At 37.1% G+C, this 23,341-nt stretch overlaps 3 protein-coding genes across 4 annotated transcripts; 1 reads left to right on the top strand and 2 right to left on the bottom strand.

The window, feature by feature from the left end:
- The first annotated feature begins 228 nt into the window (after positions 1-228).
- Positions 229-4,124, top strand: LOC127412871 (ubiquitin-conjugating enzyme E2 A-like). Of its 2 annotated transcripts, none has more exons than XM_051649559.1 (6): positions 229-455; positions 681-761; positions 1,131-1,156; positions 2,411-2,500; positions 2,660-2,748; positions 2,937-4,124. In XM_051649559.1, exons 1-6 carry the CDS (start codon positions 412-414, stop codon positions 3,063-3,065), a joined length of 459 nt encoding a protein of 152 aa, XP_051505519.1. In that variant the 5' UTR covers positions 229-411; the 3' UTR covers positions 3,066-4,124. The 2 variants fall into 2 exon arrangements, with proteins under 2 accessions (XP_051505519.1, XP_051505518.1); XM_051649558.1 differs by having other exon boundaries at positions 390-533.
- Positions 4,125-4,155: 31 nt separating this feature from the next.
- LOC127412869 (NF-kappa-B-repressing factor-like) lies at positions 4,156-9,372 on the bottom strand. Its single transcript, XM_051649554.1, has 3 exons — positions 9,123-9,372; positions 8,075-8,199; positions 4,156-7,030 (listed from the first exon to the last, which is right to left on the bottom strand). Exons 1-3 carry the CDS (start codon positions 9,293-9,295, stop codon positions 4,818-4,820), a joined length of 2,511 nt encoding a protein of 836 aa, XP_051505514.1. The 5' UTR covers positions 9,296-9,372; the 3' UTR covers positions 4,156-4,817.
- A 4,483-nt stretch (positions 9,373-13,855) lies between these two features.
- Positions 13,856-22,079, bottom strand: LOC127412868 (arrestin-C-like). The gene is made up of 15 exons (XM_051649553.1): positions 21,777-22,079; positions 19,358-19,391; positions 18,279-18,309; positions 18,094-18,154; positions 17,919-17,963; positions 17,637-17,830; positions 16,886-16,945; positions 16,724-16,800; positions 16,493-16,628; positions 16,305-16,389; positions 16,048-16,120; positions 15,649-15,786; positions 15,445-15,549; positions 15,077-15,126; positions 13,856-14,313 (listed from the first exon to the last, which is right to left on the bottom strand). Exons 2-15 carry the CDS (start codon positions 19,363-19,365, stop codon positions 14,276-14,278), a joined length of 1,101 nt encoding a protein of 366 aa, XP_051505513.1. The 5' UTR covers positions 19,366-19,391; positions 21,777-22,079; the 3' UTR covers positions 13,856-14,275.
- Positions 22,080-23,341: the final 1,262 nt, after the last annotated feature.

Here is a 23,341-nt window from a genome sequence, read left to right as displayed (position 1 = left end):
CCTTCCATGACGTGACTATGATAGGCTGCGTGAACTCTGCGGTAAACGTGGGGGTTTACTAAAACGACATCAACATGCATATATCGATTATAAAACAATGCACTCAATTACATAGTCACAGGCTTTATCACTGTTTAATTAAGTTTCACACCACTGCAGGGTTTACAGCGGAGTAAATAAATTACCCTTCATTTACCACTCAGCTGTCTCCCCCCCTCTTCATGGTGGTTTTGTCCTGTGCATCAGAGACGGGCTTAAAGAAAACAAGCAGAAGGATCCAAGCAAGCGAGAGGCTAACGTCAATATTTAACCGAATCGATCAAACCGACGTTAACTAAACCGAAAAATTAACCTGATTCGAAGTAACAACGTTGATACCGTATGTTTATGTTTTGGGAATCCAACTGAACAATGTCAACCCCAGCAAGACGGCGTCTGATGAGAGATTTTAAACGGTAAGCGACACGGAAAATGCTAAAGGCCCCGGAACTTGGTTGCTTAATGGAAACCGGCTGCACTGAGGCTTTAACATGGTGACTTTTTCCCCACAAAAGCTATTTATTAACGACGTTATCACACTCAAGTTTATATATTTGGCCGTAATTTTGAGATAATTTGTATGTAGTATCACAGGCCGTATGTGTAATGTAACTTTATTGGTGTAATTTGATGGTTTTCAGTCTCCAAGAGGATCCTCCAGCTGGAGTTAGCGGAGCCCCGTCGGAAAACAACATAATGGTCTGGAACGCTGTCATATTTGGGTTTGTATCGTTTGCTTTTTAGACAGCGACGAGCAGTTAACACAAGACACACTGACAATTTTGTTTGTCAAGCTTGTTAGCGGTAATATAACCTGTTTTAAGTAGGCCAGATGGTCAGTGTTCCTCCGTAAGAGGTGCTGGTTATTTGATCTATAAAGTGACTTGTGTCCTCAATAAAGCTTTTTGTGTTGTCTTTCTGTTTTGCTGAAGGAAACAGGTTATAATGTCATGTCCGTAGATAGTTGTGCGTGTTTGTTTTTTTGAGCACGTAGGTTTCTTGCACATTGACCGGTGATTTTACTTTGCTTTTTGCTGTCATGCGAAGTATTATGTGTAATCTGACATATTTACCCATTTCTTTGCCTACAGCCCTGAAGGAACACCATTTGAAGATGGTAAGTCAAGAATAATCATTTACATTTTTTTTCAGGTTCGATTTGGTTTTAGGCTATTAAATGTTTGGCAATACAGTGTCTGTTTGTTAGATTAAGAGAATATTGTTCAATTAACAAGAAAAGTGAATTGATCTGTTCGACTACAAATATTGAATATTGTTCAGTCAAATTCTGTTTATAATAAAAGGGAAAACATGCAAACTCTTACTGGTTATGAATATAAATGGATGTAATTTGGCATTGTCTTTTTTTTTTTTTTTTTTTTTTAAGGTAGTTGGTGCACAGTCCTGCCAGAAAGGACCTCCGTGTTGTTAAATGTGTTTTGATCTGTTAAATGGCAGTGCAAACATTACTGACAGCTATAGTGAGTTTTTGGCTTGCCATTAAAGGAAAATTTTGGGTTCAATACAATTTAAGCTCAATCGACAGCATTTGTGGCATAATATTGATTACCACACAATTCAACTAGTCCTTTTTCTTGGATAAAAAAAGCAAAAATCAAGGTTACAGTGAGGCACTTACAATAGAAGTGGGTGGGGCCCATTTTTAAATGGTTTAATCGGAAATATTTAAAGCTTATAATTTTATAGAAGCACTATCAGTTTATTGTACTATTAAAACTCATGTATTATTTGAGCTATGAAATTGTTTAAATCATCGATTTTACAGCATTACTTCATCGTGGCAAAGAAGCTGTAAAATTGGCTATAACTTCACACAGAAAAGGTTAGTTATTTGATCACTCTAAAATCATGTTAACAGGCATATTGTTTGTTTTGTGGCTATACTTTTGAAACGGTGAGTATTTTAACGTTTATGGATTGGCCCCATTCATTTCTTTTGTAAGTGCCTCATTGTTACCCAGATTTTTTTTTTAAAGAAAAGGAGGGAAGAGTCGAAATTAATTTTTGTGGTAATCAACATTTTCCACAAATGCTGTCGATTGAGCTTAACTTGTATTGAACGCAGAATATTCCTTTACTTTGGTATTTAGGCTCAAAACAAGATTTTCATGCAGTGACACCATATGAGTTACTGATTATGGATTTATTCCTTAAAGTAAACCACATAACCGTGAAGTAAAAGGATTTTGCTTTGGGTTCCCAAATACTTTTGACAGCTGCTTATAAATGCCACTGCATTCTTATGATGTACCTTGCCCTTAGTAGTGTATTTGGCATGATATAAATTTTTTTTGTGGAATATTGTTTTACTTAAGTGGAGAGATCATATTCTTTTTTCTGCCTGTTCTAGGAACTTTCAAACTCACAATAGAATTTACAGAAGAATATCCAAACAAACCTCCTACAGTTCGGTTTGTTTCCAAAATGTTTCACCCTAATGGTAAGTTGTACAAACTTGAGTGTTATTTCTTTTACAAAACCTTACATTCATTTTGGATTCCCAATGTAGATAAGTGTTTATAGAGGGCACATATGCTAGAATGCAGTGTCTGGCAATGGAACATAACATTTTGTAGACCTAATTGTTTTTCTGTGGTAGTTTATGCAGATGGTAGTATATGTTTGGACATTCTTCAGAATCGCTGGAGTCCAACATATGATGTTTCCTCAATTTTAACCTCAATACAGGTATGATATGTCTGCACTTCCAGCATAATTTTTGTCCTTTGAAACTTTAGAGCAAAACTTTGTCTTAGTTATGATTTTTTTGTACTGTTTTGGTGGTACATTAAGAAAATATGGATTACTTTAGACGACAGTCATGATGTCTGCATCTGCATTATTCTGGTGCTTAACATGCCTTTCACTTATCACAGTCTTTACTGGATGAGCCGAACCCAAACAGCCCTGCCAACAGCCAGGCAGCTCAGCTGTATCAGGAAAACAAGAGAGAGTATAAGAAACGTGTGTCTGCCATTGTGGAACAGAGCTGGCGTGACTGTTGACCCTCCTCACAGTTCACAACGATGAACAATAGTCAGCTTTGGCCAACAAGAGAAAAAACACCTTGCAAAGAATAAAATAAAAACACGTCATGTTTCGAATCATTCTCCACTTACTCAGAGTTGTCTGTTATGTAGCTGTTGCAAGATTAGAGTGCTGTTGTGTTGTTGTATCCCTCTTCATGCATAATTTTATCCTGGATAAGGATAAACTTAATTTAACAAAATATTGTCACCAGGACAACTTGCTTTAATTTGGCCTACCCTTATACTGGAATTTTGTTTTTATCATCTTTTTGCTTTTATTAGTTGCTCCTCCAGCGACAGGATGATTTTATTTGGGTATTAATATGTTGTTGGTTATGGTATTCAGTATGAATCCAAGTTTAAGTAACCTTGTTTAAATCCAGAGATTTCTTTATTTTCATCTCTGAACAAGTGTCATCAAATGGCATACACCACTTCATGTATTAGTCAAAATTTCAATTTAAACAGCCAAGGACACAAAACATGGTTGGTATATTGTCTTGTATGGAACTTGTTTGAAAAACTAATGGAGAGCCTATAGCTGCACTTGGGAAACATGACCTCCTAATCCACATGTTATTGAATGGCAATGTACCAAATGTAGGAATTGGTGTGAACAAGTGGTTTGTGCTCTTTTAATTTGTAATTCAGTGCTCAACAGCTCGAAATTGTTCAAGGATTTGCCTAAAGATGTGTAGTGACACTGTGCTAGTTTGTCAGCAGTAATTGTACACAGTGTCCCACGAAGCCCTTTGCAATCCGCCCAGGACTCAAAACATTACAAATTGGCAGAGTTGAACAAGTGTGGAACTTTTTATTTTTTGTATTGATTCTGTTGCACCCCAGTTGCATGATTTTCTTGGCTGTTTTCTTCAGTTCCATTAAAATGCAGTTTATTTTTCAGCATCACATGTGTCCATATTAGCACATTTAAATTTGTCTTATTTACCACAAAAGCTCGAGTGTCAAATTTGCACTAGTAACCCATGTAAGAAATGGTACATTTTCTCACTTGTAAATAAAAGGTAAAATAAAGTCTGTGTTTTTTTTCTTGAACAAAGAAAGCTGAACAATGAAATTTAATGGGTGTGACCAAACAAGCAAGACTGGTTGACAGTATTCACAACAGCAAACTTGTGTACAGTAAGTCTCAGGGATTGCTACTCAGGCATTTGCCACATATAAAATTGAGACTTTTAATTTGGAGATAATTCTACAGGCAACTTCCTGTAAATGACAAACATGTTTTGTATTTATTTCAAGATAGTTAATAAATTTTTAGAATTCAAGTGTAAATCTTACAATACATGTGACTCTTGTGTGAATGATATATTGTCCATTGTGAAAATATGATAAAAATGGAATGTCTCTTATGTGGACCATGTTCCGCCATAAGGTCCCACTATTAATTTACAATAAATATGACTCACAGGATACAAGATATGACAATTCATTTAGTAAAGAAACTTGGCAAACCTAAGGCAAATCTGGACAAATTCCATAGAATTACATGAGAGTGAACAGAGAAAGAGAACACACACTGTAGCATTAATTGAGAAATTCTCAGGTCTTCCAGGCTTGCAGAATAGTTCCCTGCTTTTAAAAAAAAAAATAAAATTTTTTTTTACACTCTTCTGAAACAAACAGTAAAAATAACAAGAACACATAAAACCACTTTGCTTTTATTACTGGTCATCTGTTGGTTTCTCAGAGGCCAACAAAGTCCAGTCAATGTGAAACCTGAGGTTTCACCAGTTCATATCGTCCTACCTGTCCTTCCTGCAAAAGCTGACCAATAAGCTGGTCCTTCTGAACTCTGCGGCTAACCACAAGAAAGCGTTGTTTGCCCTGTCCGTAAGATTTGCTGCGCAGCCCGTACCTTTGAGATATCTGGTGAATCTGCCTGCGCTCTTCATTGTTGAGCTCAGTGGAGAAGCGCAGATCATCTTGGCGATCGGAACTGGCATAATTCCGAATTATTTCCTCAATATCGCGCTTGGTAAGCTGGTTGCCATTCCTGTCCATGTCCATACCGAGTCCTTCCCTGGTAAACTGCTCTTTCACCATGATAGGCTCAGCAATACCCTCCCCCTCTCTACCCAAACCGCCACCCGTCCAGCCCATCTTACGGAGTAGCTGATTGCCAATGTTGTCCTCCTTGATCTCCTGTCGCATGGAGTCATCACCAGAACGAGCTATTATTTGATTTCGGGAAATTGCATCCACGTTCCCATCCTTTCTGAGGTTGGACTTCACCACTGCCTGTGTTTGTCGAAGAGTGGCCAGGGCTGCCTCTGCTGCAATATGCTTCACAGTCTTTTTGGGGCCTATGCCTGCAGCCACATACTGACCATCTAGGTGAACTTCACACCTCCAGCGATGGTCTGGCAGAACTGTAAATTTGTAGTCAGCAGGTACCTTGTTAAATTGGGCGGTGTCATTTATTATGCAAATAGCATTATCAGAGTTTTCAAGGATAACCAACTGACTGAGTTGCGCTTTCCTGCTACTGTGAAGACTAAAGTTGCCACTGGGCTGATCTGAATTGTGGTTCCCTACAGACAAATGCTGATGCTGCTGTTGTTGTTGGCGAGCAGCCTGATTCATTCGCAACTTCCTTACAGCTTCCTCTGCTGCTAAATGTTTTGAGCTCTTCTTAGTCCCTTTGGCTTGTGCCACTAGTTCACCCTGCAGGTACACACTACACAGCCATAAATTGCTGCTAGGAACTGGGTGAAAAGTGAAGTCAACTTTCATGCGGTTGAAAGCAGCGGAGTTGTTAAGTATACAGATGGCATCGTGTGCATTTTCCATGATAACAAATTCTGTCCAGTGTTTGCTTCTGTCAGGCTCATACTGGCCCTTGGTGCTGGGGGGCGGCTTGTCCTCTGGGTTCCGAAGAGGTGGGGGGAGGACTGGGGCTGGAGTGTTAACCTGGCACACCACAATATCGTTGACGTAACTGCGCTTATACTGCCGTTGCACCACACAAACCTCCACTGGCCTCATGAAAAGCTTGACAGCCTGTTCTGATGCACGGTCTCTGGCACCATTTTTGCTGCCAGAGTACCCTGTGGCAAGGTATACAGACTGACACCTTAGCTCACATGCATATCCATCTGAGGGTACCTTCCTGTTCTTCGGTAGGTCAGAGGGTGGAATATCTCTTAAATTAACATAGATATACTCAGGATTGGTCTTACAGGCCTGAATGCTGCGGCTAAGTATGAAATTGTAATTCGGTGTGTCACTCATGAAGGCGGGATCTCGAAGCGTGATGGCAACAGCTGATGCTACTCTAGCAATTAGCCTCTGTTTTTCCCAATCAATCATTGGGAGTATAGAAGTTGGCAGTGAGGGTGTAGGAAGACCAGAGCTGCTTCTGCTTGGACCATCATATACCCTGGTGAAAACCTTGCTTGAGGTTGGTCTATCCTGATACCCAAATCCCAGTCCATGGCGCCCCGCATCCCAGCCTCCAGACCTTCCAGCCCCGCCAGATACATCAAATCGATCTGCTTGTGAGAATGAGTCAGATTGTCTGGCAGTGTGTGCCTCATATCTAGCAGTGTACTCCTGCTGCAATTTGCCCATAAAGTTTCCGGTGGGCCCTCTGCTGCCATAGCCTAGTCCACTTGTGCCGCATGAGGCCATGTCTTTACCTCTGTGCTCAGGCAAATCATCATATCCAAACCTCTCTGTCTCAAAGGAGCCAGAGGAGGAAGAGGGACCATTATCATGACTATCATTATATGGCTGATGATCTGGTTCCCTCTGTCTAACATCATTCATCTCACCCCTCCTGAGCTCTTTCTCATTTTCTTTTTCATCAGTTCCTTCTTTTCCACTGCTGCTGTTCCCACCACTCACAAAGTGTACTGGCTCGAATCGAGGTCTGGAACCAAATTTGGACATTGGCATCTTCCTCATGGGCTCCTGAACTAATATACAGAATCGTATAGGATTAAAATAACCTAAATCCACATTTACATGGATATATGATAACTTGTGATGTGGATTTGTTTTTACTGGGAAACTTAAAGGAATATTCTGGGTTCAAGACAAGTTAAGCTCAATCAGCAGCATTTGTGGCATAATTTTGATAACCCCAAAAAATAATTTTGACTTGTCCCTCCATTTCTTTAATAAAAGCAAAAACTGAGGTTACAGTGAGGAACTTACAATGTAAGTGAATGGGGCCAATTTTCTTGAGGGTTTAAAAGCAGAAATGTGAAGCTTATAATTTTATAAAAGCACTAACAGTAATTCTTCTGTTAAAGTTGTGTATTATTTTAGCTGTAAAGTTGCTTAAAACATTCTTTTTAGGGTTTAAGGCGTTGCGTCATTATGGCAACAAAGTTGTAAAATTGGCTATAACTTTACACAGAAAAGGTAAGTGATTTTATCACACTAAAATCATATTAACATGCATATTGTTTACATCTTGCGGCTATACTTTTGAAACAGTATTTAAATGTTTACAGATTGTCTCCATGCACTTTCATTGTAAATGCCTCACTGTAACCCAGATTTTTGCTTTTTTAAAGGAAAGGAGAGACAAGTCTAAAATAATTTTTGTGGTAATCAACATTATGCCACAAATGCTGTCGATTGAACTTAACATGTATTGAACCCAGAATATTCCTTTGAAGCGATAGTTCGCCCCCCCAAAAAATTAAAATTCTGTCATAATTCATGTCGTTCCGAACACATATGAGTTAGGCAGAATGTTAGCCTTAGTCACCATTTACTTTCTTTGCTTTATTCCCCCCCTCCATTTTAGCAAAAATCTTCTTTGTGTTCCACCGAAAAAAGAAAGTCATACAGGTTTGGAACAATATGATTGTGAGTAAATGACTGAATTTTCATTTTTGAAAATGATAAACCAAATATTTAAAACTTGATGTAAAACAAAAAGAACTTTTAAATACTTAATGATATTATTATGTTTTGTCTGCGTGTGTACATAGACATAACAGACTTACTTCCATCAGATGAATATGGTCTCTTTTTTGCTTCAGCACCTGGAACTAGTTCATATGAGGGCATTTCACCAATATCAATCCCTTCTGCCATCTCAAGCACCCTGTGCATCATTTGAGGGCCATACCTGCCCAAAAAAAAGAGCAACCATATTATTGACAACACACTTTGGTTGGCATTATTATTGCAGCACCTTGGTAGGTAGGTGATCTGTATATGTAACATAATGCATGGCAATTTCTTTTGTGGGTAAGTATGCATTTAACCCTTGTGCATCAATAAAAAAAGTTACTCAGAGGTCCTTAAGAGGACAAAAATGTCTGCGTCAAAAAACTGTTATAAAATATTATATATTAATAGAATTTTCCACTTTCACTGAGTTAAATTTTTTAAACCAACCTCAGTCCTGATCATAACCAAACATTCATTTTCAGGATTTTAACCCTTTAAATGCCAGTTTGTTTACATAATGCCACTGTTGTTGTTTTTTTACACACACACACAAATTTCTCAATACACACATACAAAACACACTCTGACATCCATATCAGCACACCCACACAATTTTAGCTGCATCATTTATTCAATTGGCCTGCAGTGCTCTATAATACAACAAACAGAATATAGGAAAAAAGCATGTATTTTCTTCATAGGCTAAACATGAGAAAAATGGCACCATCTGGTGGAAAATATAAAAAATTTAAATTTTGAAGCCAGGGCTCCGGAATGAAAGCATAATATCATAGAATTCATGATTTTATGCTTTAAAGGCACTGGGATCAAATATTGCAGTTTTAATGGGTTTGAGTGTAACTATTTTGTGTGCACAGTGTATTATAGGAACTGAGGTTGAAATATCAAAATTCCCCCCAAAATACACACCTTTGGCAAAATGTATGCCATTTGGCATTAACAGCCAAAATGATACAAAAAACAAAAAGGAAAAAGACAAAAATGTCCCTAGGATCGCACAAGTGTTAAAAAACAAGTTGTTTGCACATTAACATTTCTTGTAGTATTCACTAACAAGCCATCTTATCAAATACCCACCTGCATCCCATGAAAACGTGGTTAACCCACACCATCGAAAGGGCCAGTAGCTTATCAAGAGCATTGTCCTCGTACTTTTCAATGTGTTTAACTATGAACTGACGTCTGGCGGACCACTGCTTGTCACTCTCGTTCTGCTGACGGTAAACATCGACATTATACGCTAAACTCATGGTAAAGAGCAGCGGGTTTGGTTGAAACACATAGGCCCGGTGCTTGAAGTCTGTTCATCCCGGTGTCTGACGCTAACGAGCAGCTAACCGGAAATAACGTAGCGCGCAGTGTATACTGGGAACTTCACAGGGCCCGAAGCAACCAGCTAATGCTAAAAACAATCACTAGAAGTATGTATTTTAGCTGTTGGAGTTCATTTACGATGGTACTGAATGAGGCGACTGGTCTGCATGACGCAAACCAAGCGAAATGTATTATGAATTATGTGTACAGCCACTGCATCAGCTCAGTTCATTTCTGTGGCATTTCACAACATCTTCTCTCCTGATTCTCAACATCTTAGCGATGGGTTTATTTTAATTTTATTTAAAACCATTTTTTTAGTGACGCTCTGTTTGAATAAAGCTGCTGCTGTGGTGCTTTGAGTGAATTTAGCTGCACCGCTGCTTATCCATTGTTAATAAATGGATAACATAATTGAATAATACATTGAAATTAGAATGCTGTAATTTAGTAAACTGTTTTTCACTCCCTTATTTTTTACAGCACTATTTCACACACAATACAAACATAATGACCAATTTTAAACTGAGTTCACATGATAAAGGCAGAAGTAAAATAAAACATTTTAAAATAATTTGACCAATGCATGCTGCTAACTGATAACAGTGTCTCAAGTTTTGTTACCAGCGTAAGGTGACCAGATTTCTGAAATGAAAAACGGGGACATTTCTAGTTCAGTGGTAAATATGTCATTGAAATTTCACGTTACTTATCTATGAATTAAAAAGTGGGCACAAATTGGAAGTTATGAAGCCTATTTTGAACACAGTGAATGTAGTAATGTCATAAATTATAGTTTACATAATATATATATACACTGTTGAAAGTCACAATGAAATTCTGATACAGAGATAAAGTTGATCATTTTTAATTGTCTTCTGTTACATATGAGTTTATTCTTTTCTGCACTATAGAGTCAATAACATGGCATACAAGTGAACTAAACAAACAAACATATATAAACAATGACTGAATAAAGAAACTGTTGCTACTGACTCCACAGCACAGGGTCCCTTGCCCTGGTCATACTCTTTGCATCAGTCTTCTTACTCTCTTCTAAAATTCCTTCTCTTCTGCCCTTTTCCTTCACCTTTACCTGGCACTTTCCTAAAAGTAAGATGGTAGGCTACCAACATGCTTTCTGGCAAGCTGGCAGAGGATTTTCAAAAGAAACGAGCTCACTTGACTACCATTTCCCTCAGCATAACAACTGAAATCATATGAAACCTTATGTACTATATCAGGGCCTGAAATTAATTTCTGAAGGGGGGGACTGCCCCCCTTAGATGCCTCATATTGTTGGGGATTTTTTCCACTTTGTAGTCATAATATATTCAATATTGTATAATAATAATAATAATAATAATAATAATAATAATTATTATTATTATTACACTATTTCACCTAACTGTTTCTATCAGTTATCTCATATGGTATATCCTTTGGACCTGTTTTTCTTAATTATACCTTTTATTTTGATCAACTCATGCATTATGATGCTTCTTTTCGGTCACTTATTTCCCAGCAAGGCGCAATGTAATGTGATGACTTACATTTATTATTGTTCTTTGCAGATACTTTATTATACATGTAATTTATTATTCCATGTTATTAATGTCGTATTCTTATTTTAAATGCATGAATTTTATATAATACATAACAATATAACTTGTTTATAACATAGCTAGTATGTGCCTCACCTTGAAGCTGATAACGATGATGATTCTTTTCAATTGGGCTTGCTGCCTGATCCAGTTCTTAAAGGCAAAACTGGCACGAACAAGCGATCAGTAAAGGAAGACGAATGACTTAAAGCTGTTATAGCGAGCAGCCCCCTCTGTTGGTCAAAATAAACAGCACACGGTAAACCTGGTTGCCAGTAGTCTTCAATAGAGGCTTTCTTGCCATGTATTTTCACTTTGCGGACTGTTTTGAATGCGCTGTAAAAATGATGACATTTCTGGGGACAGACCGTCAAAAACCGGGACTGTCCCTTAGAACGGGGATGTCTGGTCACCCTATACCAGTGTCATATACGGCTTTCTTCTTGATCTAAAGATGTTTATTAAGGGTATTGTGGAATGTGTGAGCAAGGCTGTCATTGCCATATATATTTTGCTAACACTTTACAATAAGGTTCCTTTATAAAAAAAGAAATAAAAAAAATGTTTAATGTTACAGCATTTATTAATCTTTGTTAATGTTAGTTTACAAAAATACAATTGTTCATTGTTAGTTCATGTTAATTCATAGCACATTAACTAATGTTAACATTTAAATATATTTTAAATATTAAAAATATTATATATTGAAATTAACATTAACCAAGATTAATAAATGCTTAAAAGTATTGTTTATTGTTAGTTCATGTTAACTAATGCTAACACATGGAAACTTACAGATAAAAATCCAAAACATGCATAAAAATGCTGTTTATCACTGAATGTAATTTTGAATGCTTATTGATATAATTTTCAGCATCATAACTGTGCAAATGTGAAATGTGCCTCTGGCAAATTATATATATATATTTAACTTTAATTCACATAACTATTATTAGATTGTTATAGAGTAATTTAATACTGGTGATGCATAATTATGTGATTTTGGAGTTTGACAAATCAGTATTTGTAATGAATGGTTGCTGAGATGAGGCACGAGACGTATGATCTATGTGCAGGCTTTAATAAAAATGATGACAGTCAAACAACAAACAAGAACTGACAAAGAACGAACTAAACTAGAGGGTATTTATACATACAAAAGCTAATGAGGGAATGGAAAACAGGTGAGAACAATCAGGAACAGATGGCAGTGATGAGGGCAGTGCATAATGGGAAATGTACTCCGGGAAAACACTTCAAAATAAAAGTCCTAGGAAACATGAGGGAGACAGACTGTGACAGTATTACATGCAAGCTAATTCTTAGTCCTGCATCCAGCGGCCCCCCTGTCAGAAGCCTGGCCACCCCCCCCCACTCACATTTTGTTGTGCACTGGAGCTTAAATGAGCAGCCGTCATAAACTTTGCCATTGTCATGACAATCACAGCAAGAGTTAAGAAATGTGTTCTCATAAGGCAACATTTTGTCAAAAATGTAACATTCGGGTAAGTGATATCTTGATTCTTGCGATTGATTCATGTAGGCTGCATTTAAAAGTGTGTAAACACACATTTTTGTGGCATAATGTAGCACAGGCATAAGCTGGAGAAGTCTTCCCGTGGACACAGCATGATTATACAGATATATACAATGTGGAATGATCGTTGACTGATTGTGCATCTGAATTGTTTTGTTTTAAAGCTGCCCGTAACTACTTCTCTAGGATCAGTTTGCATCCGAACTGCTCTATGTTAAAGCATTTAACATTCAACATTTGGTTGAGTGAAACACGACTGATTCATGTGTAAATAAACGCTGCATTAAAAAAAAATCAGTAAACGTGTTTAGGCAGAGGGATTATAAGACTAGTCTTCCACTGGCCATGGCATGATATACAGGGTGAAATACTCGCTCAATTCACTGATTTATGCAACTGAACTGCTCCATGATACAGCTCCCCTTAACTGGGAGAATGGCATGAGAAAAGCTGACTCTGGATCAACAGCTGCGTGCAACATACTACATGGTTTGTGTATGCAGACAAAATGTCTTAATTTCTTAAAATATTCAACATTTTTGTTCTTTAATAAACAACTAATTTGATTCGTGTAACATATAGTTTTGAAGACATTTTGGTAGCATTAAAAACAACTCCAATCAAGTTGTATCAACATGCGCGTTTGCAGTTGTATGCAATCAACCAGTGGCGTTTGTACACACCGTGGATCAGCTCAAAACAAACGTGCACTGAGATGACTTAAGTGAAAAATATTATTCCTTGAACATGTTAGGCTGGCATTCCCCACTGAATTTTATCCTGACTTCTGAAAAACTTCTAAAGTTGACTCTATCATTGTCAATGGGCACAGCACATGATGACATATATGATGCAGGTTCAAGTGTTGGACTTTGCTGCTTTAGGTAAGGCAGTGATTATTCTTCATTATTCATGTTGTCTGCCATGTCAGTGGAAAAACAAATAATGCATATTCCAGTTACTGAGTCTTTATAATAAATATGACGTGAAGACCTACTGATTGTAGACTTTTTGAATATCTGTTTGTTTAGTATGTTGTTTTGACATGAGTATTGTACAGTAGCTAGCATGACCTGTAATGTCTCTACATATCTCTTATATTTGTACTGAATGCACAGCAGAAGAGAGAGTGGCAGTGAGAAAAAAGTAACGCAAAAGTAACGTAATGCTTTACTTTCCATACAAAGTAACTTTTTAATTAATTTAGTTACTTTTTTAAAGGAGTAACGCAATTTTCTAACAAATTACTTTTAAAAGTAACCCTACCCAGCACTGTCTGAGAGTGGTATAAAAAAGAGAGTGGTATAAAAAAAAAGAGAAAAAATAAATACAGAAAGAAAATATTTGGTAGGTGACCAATCCAATGTTTATTAATTTCTACCATCATCACAGCCAGAATAAAACAAAATAACATTATTTAATAATACATTGAAATTAGAATGCATTAATTAAAATAAACTGTTTATCACTACCACTTTTTTTTTTTTACAGCACTATTTTACATACTAAACTAAACTGAGTTCACATGATAAAGGCAGAAGTAATATACAGTATATGACTCATTAAAAGCATTTGACCAATGCTTTTCAATGCCACTGAGTTCCTCTTAGTATGCAAGACCTTTAGCCCATTTTTAACATTATATAGCTAGTTCCTGTTATGCATGTATTTGTAATGAGGAACGGTCTATGGCCTATTGCTCATGAAATTAGGTTTTTTGGTATCAAGACTTCGGCATCTGTTCCTGTGTGTTTCTCCTTATTCAGTCCTCACCGTCACTTGATGTAGAACCTACTCAAGTTTGATATCAGCCCTAGATTAAATAAAAATAAATGACAGAGTAAAACATTACTTAAACAGTGGCTTAATCAACACATATTTGTTTATTATAGATTTGTTTGTTAAATTAATTAATTAATTAATTAGATACAAAAGAAAAGAAAAAGGATGACAAGCAAGCTCTTCTGTTTCTTAGATTTGTCTCCAGTTATCTCTGATCTCTTGTCCTGACATTGTACAAGTATAAAGTAAAGAGAGCACTATTATTTTAAAGTCAATATCAAAACACATTATAAAACAACACATTTTATCATTCTCTTTTTAAATTCTTTAAATGTCTCTGTTTATATTTATGCTCATTAAGAACATTTACTACTGACCAAAATTAATCTGTGGAATCTCTCATTTTGAAATCACCTGGTGATTATGTTCCAGGTACAATTTAAACCTTTCTCTATAGTGATTGTTCACTAAAGATCTTTTTTGGTTCAAGGCTCAAGTGTAAGATTTATCAAATCTTGAAAGTGCATAGAAGGTCAACATTCTTCTGAACACGAGAAAACATAAGTTTACACTTATTTTACTTACACTTCTGCTCAGTTTGAAAGCATTTGGAAGACAGAAAAATTATGCTTTTTAGTATGTGTCATAGTAGTGTCACTATATGTATTTATTTACACAGGACATAATCCATGTTATTTAGTTAAAGGTATAATAAGTCAAGACATGTGAAAATGGTCACAACAATATGCAACTACTCTGGGAAAACAGTAGATGTAAAATAGTAGAAACATCACCTGCAGGCTTGGGTGACATAAGAACCAGTGGGAGCTCAGCAACAATATCACTATGTAAAGAAGTTAAACACAAATTAGCTCTACTGATTCCAGTACTCAAATTGCTCAAAAAGAATGCCATTTCACACCATGTACTCCTATATTTATTTTCTTTGTTGTTTAATCATGATAAGGCAACTAAGCAGACTGTTCTTCATTAAATAGCAATGTCAGAACATTATCAAGGGAAAAATCTTTCATAATTGCATAACATCTTATTAGAGAAAGAACACGGAGGTAATGGCCCATAGTGCTAAGACAGCATCCATGACTCTGCATAGAGATGACTTTTCTGCCATTGTGATGAAAGAAAATATAAAGATATTAACCTTGTTGTGAGACTTCCCAATAGACCACCTCCCATCATGAGGGTAACCTTAATTTTGTAGGAAACCAAAATGCCTTGCATTTGCTTATCCATGTCAGGTCGCAGACTGCAGAGACAGAGAGATGCAAAGGAGTAACCTTTTTTGTATGTACATTGTGTAAAGGTTAAAATATGGAATATCTTCAAAAGGTTAAGGTTAACTGACATTGTTGAAGAAGCCAAGTTGGTGTCTTCATCCTTCAGTCTGCCGTCCAGTGCGAGACCAAGTTTTTCTTTGTTATTGGCCAGCAGAGGAGTGACTCTATATTCCTTCTCAAAGGTGGAGTTACCATCAATTTGGTCCCTGTTACAAAAAATGGGGTTGGTGACTTCTCAAAAACATACTTAACAGCTTCTGATGTGTCCTGTCAGTGAAAAGAATAATCTCAGAAATGTTCTTTGATAAAATATAAAACAGGTTTGGAATTACTTTAGTATTTGAAATTGCATTATTTATTAAATGTGCTATACATAACGCTTAAAATCAAAGGAATAAAATGTCTCTTTTTATGCTTCACTGTCAGGTCAGATTTTTCAAATACAAGGCAAAAGTCTTTGCACTCACCCAAATTCTTCATTCAGGACACATTTGTGGTATTTGTCCGCTGAGTATAGCACAACATCTGTTATTTGGTCAACTGAAACACACAATGAACTAAATTAATCCTGGTTCACTGTGGCAAAAAAAAGAAAAAAGAAAAAAAGACTTCAATCCAGAGACATTACGGAATCATTCTTAAATAGCATATGCAGGATGAAGACTGGTTGTTTTGTTACATAATATAAATAATCAAAACTTCATTTGATATTGTTTGCACTTACTAGTGATTTTGACTTTCTTCACTACTTTACTGGTCTCATTGTTTACTTTCACTTTAATAGGAATTGGATCTCCATGGTAGTAAAGCTGAAAGGTAGAAAATGGCAGTAAAAAAAGATTAGTAATCTTGATGTGTCAATCTAATCAAAAGAGATGCATTATAAATTATCAGACATTTGAAACACTGTACCTCCTTTTCCACTGAGGCCTCCAGGTGAACTGGTTTGTCTGCAGTTATAAATTGTTTGTTGATATCAGCCTTGGGTCCAGCTGCTAGCTTATCTGGTGCATATTGGATTTTACGGATGATCAAACGGCAAGTGTCCCTAAGAAGAGTCATTGGTAGAGATATTGGCATCAGATAGAAAATGTATGCATTTCTTCCGATAGTATCTTTAAGTTAAAATGGAGCAGTGCATACTTCTTTTCAATTTTCTCATCTAGGTTGTTTGCCTCATTTGCAATATAGGCTTTGACTTCATAATCAACCCCACAAGGCTGTAGAAGTAAAACAGAAGATATTAGGGAGAGCGAGTTATCTGTTTGTGTGTGTTTGTGTATATATGTGTTTCTGCTGCTGCACCTTGCCGGTATCCTCTGGTGCTGGTTGTAGGGACACTGAGCATGGAAGATGTCTGGGAATCTGATAAAGATCAAGAGAGACACAAATTAGGACGTTCTTGAGGACAGGACTGCATAGGAGTATGCATAAGTGCATTCAACGTGATTAAACAGGAAATGTGTGTGTTAGTTTAAAATGTTTTGCACCCAAATTCAGACCTGATGTGCCAAATTCTACAAATAGGTATTGCTGCAGCACAGAGATCTCCAAACAGAGGCGGAAACTCCAAAATAGAGCAAAAAACTCCAAAAGGGGACAGGGTTACTCCAGAAGGGGGTGGGACCAACTCCAGAAGGGAGCAGCACTTCTACCCACGGTTAGGGTTTGGGAAAGGGTTGGGTTGGGTTAGGGGCACTGTGTTTTTGCTCTCGGTTTGGAGTTCTTGCCCCTTTTTGGAGCTCGGCCTGCAGCTATATCCTTCTGGAATTCTGAACAATGCTGCAAATGTTATGCCCCAAAATCTGCCATGTAGCATCCATTTTGACATCTGGCTAATGATACACTATATTTGCAAAGAAATAAGTAAAATAATGCTGTTTTGGTCTCAGTACCGTCGGGGTTAGGGTTAGGTTTAGGATTAGGTTAGAACTACACAACCGTAGTTCCAGCTTCGACCACTGGGCGGCAGTTCGGAAATTCGAAAAGTACAGATTTTAGCAGACAATACAGCTGACCTCCTGTCACTGAGAATCATTTGCATTTGTTGATTTACCTCGAAAGTGAAGGGTTGCCCTTGGTCCCCAGCTTTCTTCAGAAGCGCTTCCTGCATCGGTGTGTTGGGGGGATTGCTTGCTGCAGGTGGATACATCTGAATGTGCTTTATCCAGATGTCTTTCCTGAAGGAAACTCCAATCACATCCAGATCCTCTCTGCCATAGCGGAAGGCGCATGCAAGCTGTACCCACACTAGAAAGAAATGAAAACAATCTAAATTAATTGTCTGAGTTAATTTACCAATGTTTCATACTGTAATAACAATTAGATTAAATCATACCTTTCCTTCCATTAAGACCTGAAGGATCAATCTTGAGTACCCCATCTGCGAATGAAATTACAAAAATTATAAATAAAAAATTTAGTGTACACGTATTTTTCATGGTTTTTAAAAAACATTTCACAGCCTTTAGGAACAATAATAAGATTATCATTCATCCTAAAGCAGAACCTACCAACTACATCAACACTGTCCACATGGTCTACAAAGTCTCTCCTCCCCAAATAGAGGCAAAGCTGTAATGAAAGATGATTAAGATGATTATCACGTGTGCTTCTGTCTTTAAAACATTTGACTTGCATATGTGGAGAAGATGAGTAATGTAAGTATTGGGAGTAAGCAGTATTAACCGAGTCTTACCGAACCATTGCCACTTGTCTTCTTATAGACCCTGTAGAAGGAACATATAAACCCATGTACATTTACCTCTTACAAACATTGATGTAATCTCAAATAACACACTTAAATGCATGGGATAAAAAGAGTAGTTATTGTCAACAAACATCTTTCTATATCTAGCGTTCATGTTAATCTAAAATCAGGTTGATATTCCTTGTCATATCCCTGTGATTTCTACACAAATCAGAATATGTCCTCTGATTTAATAGACCATGACCAGCACTGCCCTGCTGTTATGTCCTGTTAATGACTGAAGGCTACAGCTTTCACACCACTGCTGCTTAGACTTTGGATTAGATGCAAGTTGTTTAATTGAGACTCCAACATTACTTTATATGAGTCCCACCAGGAAATAACATGTTATGCAACAACAACCACCATGTATTTACTCTTTAATTTAGAGTGCCCAGCTCCAGTGTTACAGGTTGAATACTTTTAATTTAAACTATTCTAAGAACAGGAGCAATTACAGTCCATGCTGAATTAGAGGTAGTTAATGTTATAAAGGCTATCATATGACTCGCAGCAAAAACATAATACTCAATTTTACACATCTTTGCCTGTATTCTGCTTGGCCATGTAAAAAATCCTGTTGTGTATCTCAAACGAATTATACCCTTTTGAGAGTTCCATACCTGTTGCTTTTGTATGATATGACTCGTTACTCTGCGTGAGGCGATTAGTCATCTGCATATGCTAAGCTGTGCACTGTTACTTTTAAACTCTTGTAGTAATCCAGTTAATCCCCTCTAAAAGGGATTTATTATAATCTGGTAGCTAATCCATCAAGATTTAAGAATAAAAAACCCCCAGATTTGATACTGCTAGGCAACAGAGTGCAGGAGTATTACAAGAAGTCTGCTTAACCTAGAGAGGTGTCATAAATATGATTGAATAGTCTGCCAGGTAAGAAAGTTACACAGTTTGTAAAACTTGAAGAGGTGATGTGCATACATACCTTTAAATTGTGTTTATGACTTTTTAAATGTTTCTTACACAAGTACTTGAAATATTTGATAGAATAATAAACATGAACTTACTTTGCCATGATTATGGAAAGTCAGCTGAAGTTTTCTGAAATTAAAAGCAAAATGGTTAGAGTGAATGGTGGGGGTAGTTTGACTGACCAGCATTTAAAAAGTACATCCTGCCATGAACTGAGTACAATGTTTGGAAAACCATTCATGTCTATGTGTTATCCTGCTGAGATTTCAATCCACTAATCTGGGAAGAGAAGATTAACATTATGATAGTCTGCTCGTTAATCCTTCACAGAAGCTGCACTCAGTATTAGCTCTTATCTGTATTCTAATGTGTCTTTGCGGATGAGGCCAAGTATTTCTAAGCACTGAAACCCTGGAAGAGCCAGCAAAATGTCTGTGGTAACTTGTTGAATGATGTTTTCAAGAATTCCAGTTTACTGTGAATATTAAAGTGCTATATTTGAGAAGTGTTTTAATATTCTCATTAATTAACACTTGTGCAATTTTGCAATATATTTAGATGTTTCTTAGCTAAATACACCAATCAGCCACAACATTAAAACCACCTGCCTAATATTGGTGTAGGTCCCCCTCGTGCCGCACAAAAAACAGCGCAAACCTGCATCTCAGAATAGCATTCTGAGATGCAAATCTTCTCACCACACTTTGTCAGTTCGAAACAGTTTGGCCATTCTCCGTTGACCTCTCTCATCAACAAGGCATTTCCATCCACAGAACTGCCACTCACTGGATGTTTTTTGTTTTTGGCACCATTCTGAGTAAATTCTAGAGACTGCTGTGTGTGAAAATCCCAGGAGATCAGCAGTTACAGAAATACTCAAACAAGCCCGTCTGGCACCAACAATCATGCCACAGTCCAAATCACTGAGATACATTTTTTTCCCCATTCTGATGGTTGATGTGAACATTAATTGAAGCTCCTGACCCATATCTGCATGATTTTATGCACTGCACTGCTGCCACGCAATTGGCTGATTAGATAATCGCATGGATGATTTTTGGTGCCAGACGGGCTGTTTGAGTATTTTTGTAATTGCTGATCTCCTGGGATTTTCACACACAACAGTCTCTAGAATTTGCTCCGAATGGTGCCAAAAGCAATAAACATCCAGCGAGTGGCAGTTCTGTGGATGGAAATGCCTTGTTGATGAGAGAGGTCAACGGAGAATGACCAGACTGGTTTGAACTGACAAAGTCTACGGCAACTCAGATAACCCCTCTGTACAATTGTGGTGAGAAGAGTAGCATGTCAGAATGCTATTCTGAGATGTGGGTTTGCGCTGTTTTGGCAGCACGAGGGGGACACAATATTAGGCAGGTGGTTTTAATGTTGTGGCTGATCGGTGTATATAGAAATGTACATACAATAATATTTTAACAGATGTCTAGTTTCAGAAAGGCAAACCCCTTTATAATTTGGGAGAGTAAATACACATATTTTCAAAAGCCTGAGCAGGAGCATCTTAACAAATAGATTAAAGTAACCTTATCTAAATTTGTTAAAGAAATCACATGAAAGCACATGAAACCGTTATTGCATGGACTTGTTTGAAAGTAACACCATATCTGTATAGCATGAATGTGTGTTTATGTTCAAATACATGGATTTGTCTGTGTGGTTCAATTATAATACAAAAAATTAAGACCCAAAATGTACTCGTTTGTTGTACCTGCCAGAGAAGTAAAAACAAAGCAAAGCACAATGATCTTTTTTCATGCAAACAGGCAAGATACACTTGGCAAGACATATCCTAATTTCCTCATCGTTGTCCAATCAAGATACAAAGTCTGTGTGTCTTATGTCAAAGTTATGTTTTGTTTTTGTTTTTTGCTTTTTGTTTTATTATTATAATTTGATGTCCACTCTTAAAGGAATAGTCATCATCATAAACAAAAAGAAGATATTCTGAAGAATGTAAATCCCCCCCCCCCCCCCACACACACACAATTAAAGTGAATGGTGACTGAGGCTGTCAGTTTGTAACATTCTGTCTAGCATTTCCTTTACAGATAAAAAAAAAAAAAAAAAAGGGAGTTGGAACATGAGGGTGAATAAATTATGACAGTATTTGCATTTTTGGGTGAACAATCCTTTAACATTCTTGTGAATATCAGTGTATATTCCTGTTATGACCTCACTCCCTTAGGTTAAGGAATCCCTGGACAGCACTAACCATAAAAACAGCTGATTCTCCTCAGGTCTTTAGCCAATCATTTTTATATCATATCAACACATTGTATTTGAACACTCATGCTATATTCAATCAATCTGCCTATAACAGATTTTTTTTTTTTTTTTTTTTTACATTAATACAGAAATATAAATATTCTTATCAAACAATTGATATTTATTTAACCTAAATTCATTGCTTTCTGGAGCTGTTCCACTTACGCCATTTTTTCAGTGTCCAGGGACAATTGTTTGAGTGTGATATTTCAGTAGTCTAGGTCTTACCTGCTTCCAAGGCTTGATTGTAGCACGTGAGCGTCGTCCCGTAGTTGGTGTTGTTGGTTCTCTAGTGTGTTTCCCACCTCGTCTTGTCCATCTGTCTTTATATTGCATACTCTCCTCCCTCTCTTTGGCTTACACAGCCGATGTTACAAAAGGCCCGTTTTGGCCTCAATCCTATTAGTTCATTAGTCCTCTTCTTTTTCTGGCTACAATATGTATAAAAATAAACACAGAATTGGACTTAGGAATTAGCCATTGAAGAGTACAGTACATGGTATGCATGAGAGTGTCAGCCTGCAGGGTCATTTGGTTGGATCACACAGAACAGAAATAATACAGTAACATCCCTGCCTAGTGTATAGAGCTCCACCTCTAACATAGACTGTGTCCATGTAGGGCATGTCCCCTCTGTGGCTTCAGGTTTTGAGTCATGAGGCCAGGATAACAATAACAACTGTGATTCCTAAAGCTTCAAAACATACTTTCATCCTGAGAAGATGAACATGGACCATCAGTGTCAAAGCATCAATTACAATGTTAAGTAAACTGAGCCTTTGTACTTACTAAGCCACTCTAACTGTTCTTTTTAGACAATAAATACTTGTATTTCTTAAAAATTGTTCTCATGGCATTGTTTCTCTGTAGGGTTTTGAGGGAATGAGGTGAGTGTGAAACTAAGTTGGATCATCGCTTCTTCAAAAGCAGTTAGAGGGTCTGTGTCACATTGTAATTGTGACCGTGGACTACATTTCAAACAGCTGTTTGGCTGTTACTAGAGTATTTGCACTAACCAATATACTCTAATATTTCTTTCATATAAATAGACATACAGTATATGTAAGCATCTAAGCTATTACATGTTATTCAAGTATAACATGCTATTCAAGTTGAACCCCAGTGAGCAAGCCAAAGGTGAATAGTCTGTGACAAGAAATCCACTAAGATTAATAATAATAGGCTAATAATAATGAAAATATTAATAGTGAGGATTATGATAATGATGATGTAAACTCACTCTTTTCATAAAGAGTCAATAGCAGGGGTGGTTCTAAGGTTAGTTGATATCCAGGGCTTGGTCTAGACCGCTGCAGATTTGCATACATATGGGGCCATCCTTTGATGAAATATCAGAATATAATACACTTTATTGTAAAAGTTTAAATGTTATGTTACATGAAAGGTAATTTATATAGTAAATCTTTAAATGTTACTGAAACTAAAACTAAAAGGTCCAACTGTAACAGTATAAGGACGGGCAAGGAGGAGGCGGGAATAGGCTGTACAGTAAACATAAACTTTAATGATAAACTTAAAACCAACATAAACGTCCAGCGCGGCCACGTGCGTCTCTCTCTCCCAAACCAGCATCTCCGGCCGCCCCTTTATCTCGCTCTCCCACTGATCAGCTGATTCAGCGCTGGCCGTGCTCCATCACAGCCCGGCCACGCCCTCCTCCTCGTCACACCAACTAACTTTTGTCTCAGCTTTAGATATGTTCGAAGATCAGAAATTGTAATTGTACTTTAACACTATATTGTCCCTTTTGGCTCTCCGTAGTTTGACGTTGT

The sequence above is a fragment of the Myxocyprinus asiaticus genome, chromosome 22, assembly GCF_019703515.2.
Source record: "Myxocyprinus asiaticus isolate MX2 ecotype Aquarium Trade chromosome 22, UBuf_Myxa_2, whole genome shotgun sequence".
NCBI classification, from domain to species: domain Eukaryota; kingdom Metazoa; phylum Chordata; class Actinopteri; order Cypriniformes; family Catostomidae; genus Myxocyprinus; species Myxocyprinus asiaticus.
The sequence above is the reverse complement of the archived record's forward strand: the minus strand, read 5'-3'. Positions and strand labels throughout refer to the sequence as shown.